The following is a 13,062-nucleotide window of genomic DNA, read 5'->3' as shown; positions in this document are numbered from 1 at the left end:
AATTGTATATATAAACAAAATAACAATAATAAAAATAAATAAATACAAATATATAAAATAAAATAAATAATAGACTAAACATTTGGAAATATACACAATAATAGAATGAAAATATAAATTAGTTGATTACTAACTATGGACGTAGTAGATTGATTACATTATTATTTATATACAAATAAATGTGAGCAAAAAATAAATGATACACTGGAAAGAATCTATAAAGAATTATTTAAAGAAATTAGGAAAGACAATTGTTATAAATTGCAGGAAAAACCGCTAGGGTGCAGGTAGGCAAAAGATGTTATAACAGAAATCTAAAGGTCAAAAGATCTTAGAGATAAAATAGTCAATGTGGGAGTAAATAAGAAAAAGACCAACATAAAAAGGTGTAAAATGTAAAATAATGAGAGCCCAAAAAATAATAAAATGTATCAATATATAATGGGCGTGTAAAAAACGGATATATTAACGGGGAGTATGTAAAAAACAATGTTATAGAAAATAAGAAAAAATATGGAGAATAGGAAATGAAGAAATAAGAGATAAGATAAGAGAGAAAAAAATAACTGACAGTTATAGGCAGAGATTTCTGCTAAACTGTTTGAAATTGCAGGAATAGTATACAAACCAAGCTATTTTGTTTGAGTCTTATAAATAATTTTTCTTCAAATATATTTATTTTATCACTACTTTTCTTGAATAGGGGTACATCTTATATAATAATAATTTTACAGGACACACATATAAACACTTTCAATATACATTTTTTCAATCTATTTTTTTGTACTGTAGATATTTGTATATTAGATATTAGTCTCTTAGAAATAAATTTACTAAATAAACGTATCATACCATTAAACCTCTGTTTTAAAGATTTTTGTGCTGGTTTTTAAAGGAAAAACTACTTCCAATGAACAAATTTATATTTTCATTGCCAATTATACAAAATTTAAAGATAAGCCGAAAAAGAATTTATAAAAATGTGCAATCATAAAAATGAAAGAGTTCTTAAATAATTAAAATAAAAAATGTTTAGGATATTATAAAATAAATAGTAAATTTTTTATTTTTATTTATTGAATTAAAATCTTGCGTTTTCTTTGGGCCAAAGAAGGATTTTTTAATAAAGCATTCTTTTACCACGCACAGCAGAAGTATAATTAAGTTTTACTTCTTTTAATTTTTTCCTTAATATCTGTTTTTATAATATTACAAATTGATGTGAAATTTATATATTGTGTACTTATAACGGTTGATCATAAACGGATTTTTTTTTCAGGGCAGTACAATTATCACTGTAAAAACTTAATTTTTTAAGTATATTAATTCCGTCATCTGTTGCCTTCGTTTTCTAAGTATCTGAGCACAGAACTGCCTATCTCATTTACTACACACTCCGGTTAGTCTTCCCCAAAAATCGTCAAGTCCAGAACGAATTCAGGTCGACATATGTCACTGTTAACTCAAAAGAATTGCTTACAACTTGTCGAAATGTGCCCCTATTCAAGAAAATGATTCTAATAAACCTCTTAAAAATAATGAAATAACTAAACTTATGCTATGGTTCAAGAAAGATTAAGTAAAGTTTAATTCCAGCACATCTGTTCTCCGGTGGAAAATTATAGCAAATTAAGATGTGTCTCTCTCAATTGTGAAACTGCACTATTTTTGGAACACGTTAAGCAAGAAATAAAACAAAAAATATTTTTATTAATTGAGGCACTATCAAAGCAAAGCATCGATCTATGAATTCTATATACGGATACAATATATGGCAAGTTTGAATAAAAATATATTAATACTATTATTCTAATATGATTATCCCTTTTAGCTAATTAAATTCATTTACTATAGTTATCATCGGCGAAGCCCCTATTAAAACGACGTTTATTCCTATTGCTTTTACAAGAAATTACCATAAAATAGAAATCCTCAAACAGAAAATAATAATTATTAAATCTAAATTTACAGGGACGCATAGAATCGTCAGAGAAACAAGTATTATGTTAACTGTATCCTATTCTCTATTAAGAGTGATTTCAGTCTGCTCTGCTGAATAGATCTCTAAATCATGTGAAAGATTTTTTTTTTTTTTACATATTTACAACTGTATGATATACATACCAAGTAAATTCGGTATTAATTATACAATGGCTAGATACAGACATGTGGATAAGCTACCCATTAATCGAACTCCATTAGTATTTCTGGAGGAAATCTTCTTCAGACACCTAGAAGGATTATCAGTAATAAAGAGAAGCCAGGTTAGAAACAAGTGGGTTTTGGTGGTTGGGAATTTTATCATGGAAGGATTGGTATCGCCTTCTGGCCAAATCGGCAACATGATGGATGATTTGATTTGTGACAAAGTAAGGAACTATTAGTTCATCATCGAAAAAGAAATTCGATATAAATGAGTCTTTTGTAATTAGTTGGAAGTTAAGACCGTTCGTCTAGTAAGTGTTGCAATAGTCGGAATCGACGAGTAGTTTCCTGGATTCTTTTTTTATATAAAAAAATCCGAAAAATACCAACTACGTATTGTAATTGATTAAAGATACTAAGTGAGTCATCCAGAAAAAAATCTTACTGAGTTATAAATAATAACATTTTGGTGTTTTGTGTAATGCCGAAAATACGGTTCGAAAAGTTCACCATTTTTTTTTCTATATAAAATTCTAGAAATAGCTGGATTTCATGGTATTGGATCTCTCAATCAGAACATATTGTCAAATTATGACAATAACTAAACATTTAAAAGGTGCTAAATTTAAGAAAAACAATGCTTTCATATTTTCATTTTTCCAAATTACTCAGACTGATTAAAAAAGAAGACACATTAGGTAGCTATGCAATTTCGTAAAGATTCTATCTTTGATTGATTTATTCTTAACTGACCATCAATTATTATTTTAACTGTATTATATTAAGAATTTTCGCCTGATAATCACTTATCACTGTTTTACAAACATGTGGTAATATTTTTTTATTTTTTGTTCTCCAGATTCCAGCAAGAGCGTCCAGTCTGTCTTAGATGAGTTCCATGGCTCTGGCCCCCTGTCGAAATATTCAGCGGATGGGGTAAGTGCAATTATAATTTACTAATGGCTCAGCTTTTTCACAATAACATTCATATAATTAATAAATCATTGCTTTTTTAAACAACATAGGCTGTTAAAAAAAAATGGTCTGTCCACTCATACGAATTTCATTACCTCCTTCGGTACAAGAACAAATGTAAAAGTTATTTGTTATATTTTGTCTAATATTGTTCCAATGTATATTTTTTTTAAGGTTAGCTTATTTAGATAATTTTATTATTTTTCAAGCATCTTGAATGTTGCTAAAGATTTTATAGTTTTTAAATTATTTAAAAAAACTAACAGGTGATTGGGTTCCATGGTAACGTGCGCAAAATAATTTAAAAATAATAAGCTCCATGAACAGTTGTCCTTTTCACTGCTAATATTGGTTCCGTAAACACTCGTATGATTTTTTTTCTTTTTCCTGGGAGAAATATAACATATTTCAGTTTCGTCATTTGAGCCCTATTGGCACTCCAGTCTATGGAATATACATTTTCAGCTATTAGGCAGATATCATTATTCTGATATTTACAGGGTTCCTACCTCCCTGAGAAAAAAGACATCGGAAGCCGATACCCTTCGAACAATAAAAAAAAAAACGACTAAACCTAGTCTTGTTTAGGAGATAATCGCGGTAAAGACAGGCAGGCCAACGGCAGAAAATGTATTTAGAATCAGACTTTTTTTTTTCTGAAACATAAAAACTTAAGTTTTTAAAACCGGATGAAAAAAAATTGTTCCGCTTACAATACCTCCGTTACCTAAGGATCTGGTAAAGGCAAGGAAAGTAAATAAATCATTTTCGTTTTTTTTTTTAAATTATATTCATCTAAGTGCTGTTGAAGTGGTATCTTAGGAAACAACATCGCTTCGCTAACATTCAAAATTTGTTTTGCTATGGAGTGTGGCACACTAATGATAGTGAAAGGCATGAAAGAACTAGGAGGAAAATACGAGAAATATACCTTCTCTTTGGTGTTTGTAAAGTTCAATTGAAAAATAATTGTAGGTTTCCTAATATTTTCCCCCCTCCCTGAATCATTTCTCAAACTTTTTTTTTAGATTGATGATTGATTATTCACGAAGTATAAAGGGTCGTGTGATTTATAAATTGTTCAAATTCTATCTGTGATTAAAAATGAAGTGTCAGTTTTAATTATTAATAACTTTCGTAATCGTAATAATCAATTTCTGAAATTGGGGGTAACTTAACCCCAGAAATTAAAGATATTCCAGTAAATCGGTCCTCAATTGTGGTGCTAAGTATCCCAATGTTTTTTCAACTTTCTTTAATACAAAAGTAATTTCATATGAATTAAAAAAAAAAATGCATCCATAATTCTGGTTAATTTGTTATTTTATTCATTGATCAGGCAGATAATTTTTTTTTTACTGCTGTTTTTTAAGTGGTTCATTTTTTGATGATGACATCCTTAAATTACACTAGCTATTGGATCCCAAGGTGTATCTAATTAATTTTAGAAAGTGGTGCAAAGGAACTCAAGTTATCTTTAAACTTTGCTCCACTTTAAAAAAAAAATTAATAAACAAACAAATACAAAAATTAAACACAGAGGGAACTAGTATAATGTTCTTTTATTTATTCCCTAAATATGCTGAAATATGAATTTATGATATTTTTACTCTGTAAGTGGATTAAAAATGCATAATATAAAAAAGAAAATTCCAAAATCAGAATCAAAATAACCTGTGTGTGAACAGCCTAGCTCTTAAACGAAGAGTCATACAAAACTTCAACCACATACCCATAGCAGGTAACGCCTGGGACGTGATAGTAACGTTTTCGCTAAAATCGACCAGTCGGAAGAACTACTTTACAAAATCGATTTTTGACATTTTTTCGATTTTCTCTCTCTAAAACCGCTTCAATAATTTTGATTAATGTCGGCTCCTCAATGTACAATTAAATGGTCTTAATATTAGCTAGGCTTTATCCTCATTGAAATAATCTCAGCAAGGCTTAAATAAAGAAATTCAAAAAAAAAAAATCTTTCGCTAAAGTACCTTTAATTTTGTCTTTTTGAGAAAAATAAACAGTTCTAATTGTTAGCAATAATAAACAATGGTTACTAAAAAAATAATTAAGAATTTTAGGAATAAATAAAGGAGAAAAATAGATATATCCAATTTGAACGGTAAAAGCCGAAACCCCACTATTTTGTTAAACTATTTTATTTAAAATAGTTATAACTTTACGACCCCACCATTCTGCACAAAACTCGGGCGCGTGTAAAGTAAGTAAAAGTTGTGTAATACACGTAACACATAAGATTTATTTTTAGAACTTGTAGTAAAACAAATGGATTAGTTACCGATTCATTGGTTTACTTTTATATATTCTTTGAAAACTGCATATATTATATTTAATATATAGCGAAACTAGGGAGAGGGAAAAGAGAGAAGTCTGTAAGTTCGGAATAATATATCTGGTTTATTAGTCGTAAAGGAGTATGGCACTCGGCCAGTCCTGGCATTAGCAGCTTTGGAGATCAATTATGGACACGACTGCTCGCCTGCCAGGCAGGAATAAAAAAATAAATGAATTCCTAAAGGGTCAGCGGTTAAATCTATGAACAATTCTATTTCTGATAGGGATTGCTAAATCTCTGAAGAATAAGAAAATATGGGTTACCGCATTGATGAATACTCCTTCTGCTATAGACCCAACAACAAAATTAAAAAATATTATATATTATAATAAAGTGAAGGACTGATTGAATATAAAATTCCTTCTTTAAATTGTGCAGTTATATATACACACATATAGATGAACTATACAATTTTTGGATAATAAAGTGTATTATCATAGAAATGAAATAAAAACAAGGAGGGTCCCAATAGAACAGCACTAGTGCTGCATGTAGCTAAAAACCAACACATATTCGATTTGACAATACAGTAATTTTACATAAAGGAAATAATACTTATTTTTAAATTTTATATGTAAATAATATTTATGTAAATATTTCTATATTTTATGGTACTATTTATAATTAATTTTAATTACAAAAGAAATAAGAATTTAGACCAAACTACAGTTTGATTTAAATCAATTATATTCCTGACCTGAGCTTAAGGAAGGTTAAAAATGTTGCGTGAAAATAAAGTGATAATAGTGTTAAATTGATCTATAATTAAAAGTTTGTGTGATGTTAATTTATATTTAAGGTATGTTATTTTATCAGTAATAAACTATCATTTAATATATAATAAAAGCTGTTACTTGATAGATTGTTCTCGAAGAAGGCCGAATTGGCCGAAACGTTACACTTTTAATGAACTAATAAAACATTTTTTGAGACTTAACTTGGATACAAATTATTATTCACGGTGATCATACTTTTTCGTAATAATATTGCAAATGGACATTTCAGTTGACAGATTTACTCCAATTTTTCAGAAAAGTACTTTTAATTAAAAATATCAATAGTTCTTTTAATTAAAACGTCGAATAGTGAAGATCTCTGCAGTAATAAGACAATGCTATGATTTCGTAATTTCCCATCAGTAGGTTCCGAACCATTTCTTTGTCCTTTCTTCCATTTTATAATCATTATTTTTTTGTATATAAAAAAGAGTAAAACGACCATTGGGGTTAGCTTTAGAATTTACCATACTGCAGAAAATTATAAAAAATCATATTTTTTTTTTAAATATGTCTTCTTCAAAGTCCACAAATATATATAAATCAAATTTCATTACAATACCTTACTTGGTTCTAAAGTTTTTTTGTGATAATATCACACACAATTTCAGGGTGTATTTTCGCGCGAAAAAGTGGCGTTGAGTTGCTGGTAGTTAACATATTGAGATGCAAAGATTTAAATACCAAGTCATTCCACCTTTCTTTCATTTCTGAAACCATTTGATCCGCTACACTATTATATAACTCTCCTATCAAAGGAATAGGTTGGATCCCTTCGAAATCCACTAGAAGATTATACCAAGTAATCACTGAATACGAACATAGAACGAAGCGATTGATCCAATTACTTATCCGTTATCCGAAACAAAGTGAGGCACGTGGCTGGTAGGTGTTGTCTTCATCCATTAGTGTTATCACTATGAACCAGAAATAATCCTGGATCCTTTTACTGTTGTCACAGTCCTTTATTGTAATTACCTGAAAGCTTATGCTAGTCATAATGGATGTTTTCTTCAAATCTGTTTTGATTAGTAATAAAAACAATACTTTTTAAACCTGTGTTATGCATTTTACAAGTGTTCATTTCTCGTAAAGGATCAGTTTTCATTGTTTGAGTTATTGTTTTGTTTTTTTTATTTATCGAAAGTAACTAAATAACAATTGATTTGTGGTTTTATAACTCTGAAAATGTGAAAATAAATATTTAAAAGTAAAAATCTAGTACGTTGCTCGTATCATACTTCGCATCATACACTTATATATAGGGAATAGGGTAGTTGGGATATTAGAGAATTGGATGTATGAAAATGTTTAACGCTATTGTCAATGGAAAGGTCTGTAAAGCTATCATCTTGAACATCCCTGATGAAGCCCTACAAACTGAGGCGAAAAGTTGGATGATAAATAGTTGAAAACTAAGCTAGCAGAAAATGTGAAGTTAAAAAGCAAGCCTTACCTTCCAGGGGCTTGGCATATGGGTAGTGCGAGCCAATCACTGGCTGCCTTATGTTCCAATTTAGGTTTCAATGGCGGAGATTCCTATTAACCTCAACGTAAACCTTCCTTACGTGGGCGTGGCCTTTTAGGAGAGTAGGGTTATGCAACTCCCTAGCTCAAATATATATGTAGGTTAAGTTAAATAAAAAAACTATTTCAAACTATGGTGACAAGAAAAAATACAACCGACTAACAAAACGAGCGAACAAGAGAACAGACCTTTTATTGATGCATTTTTGTCGGAGTTATCTAAATATTGTGTGTACATAGTATTAAAGGTTTTGTATTTAACTTTAATTTTATTTAATCTTTTCAATATTTTATTATTTAATCTATTTATATTTTCTATAAATATGATGTGAATGGTCATTATTTTCTCTATAACCAGTATCCTTAATTGAAACAGAATGTAACATCACATAATATTGGGGGAAAAGAAATCCATTATTTTTTGAGCAGATGGCTGTAGCGATCGATATCTCGTAAATAATCGTTCAAACAATTTCAGATTTATGGATGTTGTCAAGGTGACCTTTCGCACTAAAAAAAAAATCATTTACTGCTTTTTGTTTGGTCCATTCAGTTGTGAGTTACAATTGCTACAAATGGCTGAAATTGTGAATGGTGTTAACGGTCCTGTTACTGTAACACCTAATTACGCGCAATTTTGGTTTCGTCGATTCCGTTGGGGTATTTTTTATATTAAAGACGCAACTCACACTGACAGGCCCGTCGTCGAAAATGACGATAAAATCACAGAAATAATCGAAGTTAACCGGCATGTTAGTAGTCGTAGCATCGCCCAGGAGCTAAAGATCGGCCATAAAACAGTTGATGTTTGTGTGCCACACCAAGAAACATGATGGATCTAATTTCCAGCTGCGAAGCCTTGGCCAAACGGAATGAAATCGACCCATTTCTTAAACGGGTGGTAACTGGGGATGAGAAATGGATCACATACGACAACATTGTGCGAAAACGATCGTGGTTAAAGCGCGGTGAAGCAGCTCAAACGGTGGCCAAACCACGAATAACGGCCAGGAAGGTTCTGCTGTGCATTTGGTGGGACTGGAAAGGAATCATTTATCATTGAGTTCCTTCCAGATGGCCACACACTTAATTCGGATCTTTATTGTCAATAACTGGAACCGTTTGAAGCTAGTGATTGACCAGAATTGGCCAACAGAAGAGGTGTCGTGTTCCATCAAGACAATGTCAGGATACAAACATCTGTAGTGACTCGCCAGAAACTGTTTGGGAAGTTTTGATGAATCCACCATATTACGGACCTGACACCAAGCGGTTATTATCTTTTTCTTCCATTGGAAAACTTTCTTGGTGATAAGAAATTGGCATCAAGAGAAGACTGTGAAAAAAGGTTACTAGATTTTTTCGGCAATAGGGACGAAGGCTACTATGAGAGAGGCATTATAAGCTACCATTAAAATGGCTAAAAATTAAAGAACAAAACGGTGCATATTTGTCCCAAATCGGACAATCCGAAACATGTTCGATAAAGTCTTGAATTTCACGTAAAAATAATGGATTTATTTTTTCCCAACCTTTTTAGAAAAAGATACATAAATAATTTGGTTTATTTCAATTTTCGATAATAGATATAAATTTTTTAAGACTATTTAATACTGTTTTTTAATTCCGAAAATGCATTTATAAAAAATAGATTACACTCCATGCCCTTTGTTTTCATTTTAAATATTTCATATGGAAAAATATTTAACATTTTTCTTAGTTTTAAATTGCTAAGATCGAAGAACAATAATTATGTATGAGCGCTATTGCTCACGAAGAGTGCTAATATTTTGAACCACGGTAATACAAGGAGATGATTTGTCCATAATCACGCTCAACCGCCAGGTTTTCCCCAATATAGGGTACTCACTTTATAGAGGCTGGTTTGTGTCTGAGGAAGACTCCTGAACCATCAGGGTTGGTTCACGGCTACAGTAAGAGAATAAATAATAATCTGCCAGAGCCAGATTGGAACCCGAGTCCTTGAAGTTGGTATCAAAGCGCCTGAGACATTGAGCTACCCCGTGTGTTCTAAAAGGCTCAAATTCATAAAATTAATTAATCATTAAGCAGGCAAAAATAAATTTCTGAGGGGTCTCGGAAAGCTGATCTGGGCATGAAAATATGTCTAATATTACCTTTTATTAAATGAGAAATTTTCACATGCTTTAATAATTGTTTATAGACGCAAAGGTCTTTCCCTTTGAGGAATTTCATCGATCAATGACTACCTAATGTAGCAATAAATGGGTCCTTTAATCCATAAAATAATGCTTCAGTTAAATTAAATTGTCGGTTAAATTTGATAACTCCTATTAGTGAACCTGCTAATTTATTGAATAATTAAAAAATGCATAACTTGGTTTTATATTTTTTTTTGTTTTATTTGTTTGGATATTTGTTTCACAATCTTGTACAACTGCCTTACGAACCATTTGGCCTTTATGCGCTCAAGTGAGCAGAATATTTGTGACCTTTATCACGTTCTAAGTTTCTGGGTGAGTTGAGTTACAAACTTATACTAAGGTTATCAGTCTTCATCTTCCACTCAATCAAAATCATTTTATGGTTTAAGATTATGAAAAAATATATCCCTTTATGTTTATTTCCAATGTACATATATTGTTTTATAATTATCATATGTTTTATAGGAGAGGGGCAGGGCTCACATTGAATAATAATCAATTCAACTCCTTTGTTCGCTTCCCATACTTCCATTTTTTATAAGAAGCTAATTATTAATACTTGAAAAATGAGTAATTTGCTGTATGCTGGAATCAGATGGAAAATGCTGAAGTATTCTGATGACATCGTCTAGGAATAATGAACCCGACACCAGCGTCATTGGAAACGATTATCTCCAAATTCAAATTTAAGAAAGGCGATAGTTGAGTACGTTGGGGTAAGGATCCCTAAGTGCTTGGTTCAAAAGGGCTTGGGTTCGATTCCCAACTTGCTTATTCAATAACTATTTCGCGGTGGCCCTGCGAAATGAATCATGACATTCCCACTATGTGATTGCACACGTCCTTAATAAAGAGGCCGTTTCAAGCCGAGAGAGTTAAGTCACCGCCTTAGCAGCCTCGAGTCGGCCACGACGACGGTTCGATTTCGGCCTGGAGAGGTTGACTTTTATTTCGTGATGACTCCACAGAATGAGAGTTCTAATTCACAATCCCACTCTCGTTAGAATAGGTTGGTTACCTATAGGGTAATCCTCCCCTAGTATTCTATAGTTAGAGTCACACGTATAACTCGAGACAGGATCGGAATGTCATTATTAGGCGTATTAAGTGATGCTTAGGATTAATTTGTTTTTTGGTCATAATTAAAATTGTATGTTATGTTTTTAGCTCTTTTGTATTTTCTTAGCAAACGTTAAGAATGCTTGGTTTGATTGGTCCAGTTTTTTGCTTAAGTAATTAACTGACTCAGCCCATGTGATTGTAGTACCATTAATAACTATGTTTTGAATTATGGACAGCCTCCTTTAAATGTATATGAAAGCTTGTGTTTTTGGTTCTTTTACTTTAATTTTTTTTTTTTAAAATAAACCTGCTTAATATAAATGGCTGTTTCATCACAGCATTGTGATCTTTCCACTGATAAATGTGAAGAAAGGTCTGGAAAATAATAGTATAATATTTATTCTTTTATTAATAAACATCTCAGAAATATAATTTATTAATATTAATCGATGCTGCACTGAGGCCACGAAATAAAAATAGTTGAAATGAGGGAAGATTTTTGTTTGAAAGAGTATTGTTTTTATTTTTTACTTTGCAAAAAAATTGTTCATTCCATTATACCACTATGGCTGACGGGAAGCTGAGTGGATTGTTTCAACACGGGATGGAATGTTTGTTGAGCTGAGTGCTGGAACAGGGGCTTTGATCCCTGGAACGATTATGACATGGTTCAGAATTTGAAGCTGTTTGATGGTATAACTTGTCAAGCGTTAGCTCAACCCTTCCAAGCAGCTCAGAGATTTTCAATTTCTAAGTTCATCGTTGGTCCCTTTTCGAGAAAATGGATTAGATTGCCTTTTATCAAAGACTTTAATGTTGAAAATTAACTGTTATGACTATTAAAAAAATACATATTTGGTATTCCTTGTATTCAAAAAGAATCGGAAATATTTTGTTTTGATCTTTCATATGTCCAGGGATGGCATTAATCGATGTTTTTAGATTCGATAATTTACATCGAATATAGATCACCATCATCGATTTAAATTAGCATTCATTGAAATTTGTTTAGTGGCTAATTAAACCTTAATCCCTTAAGGCATAAAAAAAAACTCTGAATAAAAATAAAATGATAATGATTACATGTTTCCCCTTATCCTATCGTAGCGACACTATGAAATAACTACATATTTTAATATAAAATTTTCCATTCCTTAAAGCATTTACATTTCAAACACATTACAATTTTCAATAAATTTATTTATTTATTACAGTGTATTAACAATTAAAGCAGAAAGTATATTTAAAAATACGTGATAAAATCTACTATGCCAGAAAAAGTGTACCTCCTATCAATGTCATGACAACTTCATAGCCGTGGAAGTAATTACACTATGTTTTAAATCTTTACTTGGAGAAACAGTAATAAAGGTCCTAAGAAAAATTAATTTGAAAAACAAACGATTGTTATTATTTATTATTAATTTTTTATATATACTTTTTTTTTTCTAAATGGGCCCTGGTTGGCCTTGCATGGTTGTAGTAACAGTTTGTAAGTTATTTTTTAACTTTTAACCCCCTGAGGGAGAGGGAGGTATAGTCTGGTCCAAGAGGCAACATCCCAAATGATTTGAAATACTACAGCCATGAACTATTATAATTAAAAATAGTAAAGATCAATTTAAAAAAATTAATATATAAAATAATTATCCAAAGAAAATTAAAAAACAAAACACATTTATAGATTAAAAACAAATTGACTTGTGTTGAAAAATAATTAGAGAAGAAGAAAACAAATTGATAAAAATAAAAATGAAGTCTTTGTGATGTGGTTGGACTGCTTAAGTTGCATGATTTTTGAAGATTGATTGCTGCAAAATTTTTTTATATTAAATATTTTATGTTTTTATTGCATACCTTTGTAAAAATAAACCCATTTCTATGTACTTATTTCGATTATTTTAACGCATTAAAATCCCATCTATAGAAATATGTGTGAAGCCATGACGTGGAACCATTACTTAGTAACTTAAATCAGAGGGTAAGGGAAAAAAATAAGAAACCTTGATAATTTATTGCCAATCGACCGTCAAAA

At 30.8% G+C, this 13,062-nt stretch overlaps 1 protein-coding gene across 2 annotated transcripts in view; it reads left to right on the top strand.

The window, feature by feature from the left end:
• Positions 1-13,062, top strand: part of Dgk (diacyl glycerol kinase 1) — a 199,955-nt gene that overhangs the window by 104,290 nt on the left and 82,603 nt on the right. Inside the window, exons 1-2 of one of the 2 annotated variants that reach the window (XM_014420295.2) lie at positions 2,770-2,843; positions 3,005-3,081. In XM_014420295.2, the coding sequence (XP_014275781.1) occupies positions 2,783-2,843; positions 3,005-3,081 (138 nt within the window). In that variant the 5' untranslated portion in view covers positions 2,770-2,782. Of the gene's footprint in view, positions 1-2,769; positions 2,844-3,004; positions 3,082-13,062 lie in introns of those variants that run through there. The other variant, XM_014420294.2, reaches the window with a different exon arrangement.

Source organism: Halyomorpha halys, unplaced genomic scaffold, assembly GCF_000696795.3.
Source record: "Halyomorpha halys isolate HHAL.00 unplaced genomic scaffold, Hhal_1.1 Scaffold265.1, whole genome shotgun sequence".
Lineage (NCBI taxonomy): Eukaryota > Metazoa > Arthropoda > Insecta > Hemiptera > Pentatomidae > Halyomorpha > Halyomorpha halys.
Note: the sequence above shows the minus strand (reverse complement) of the source record. Positions and strands in the feature narration are given on the sequence as shown.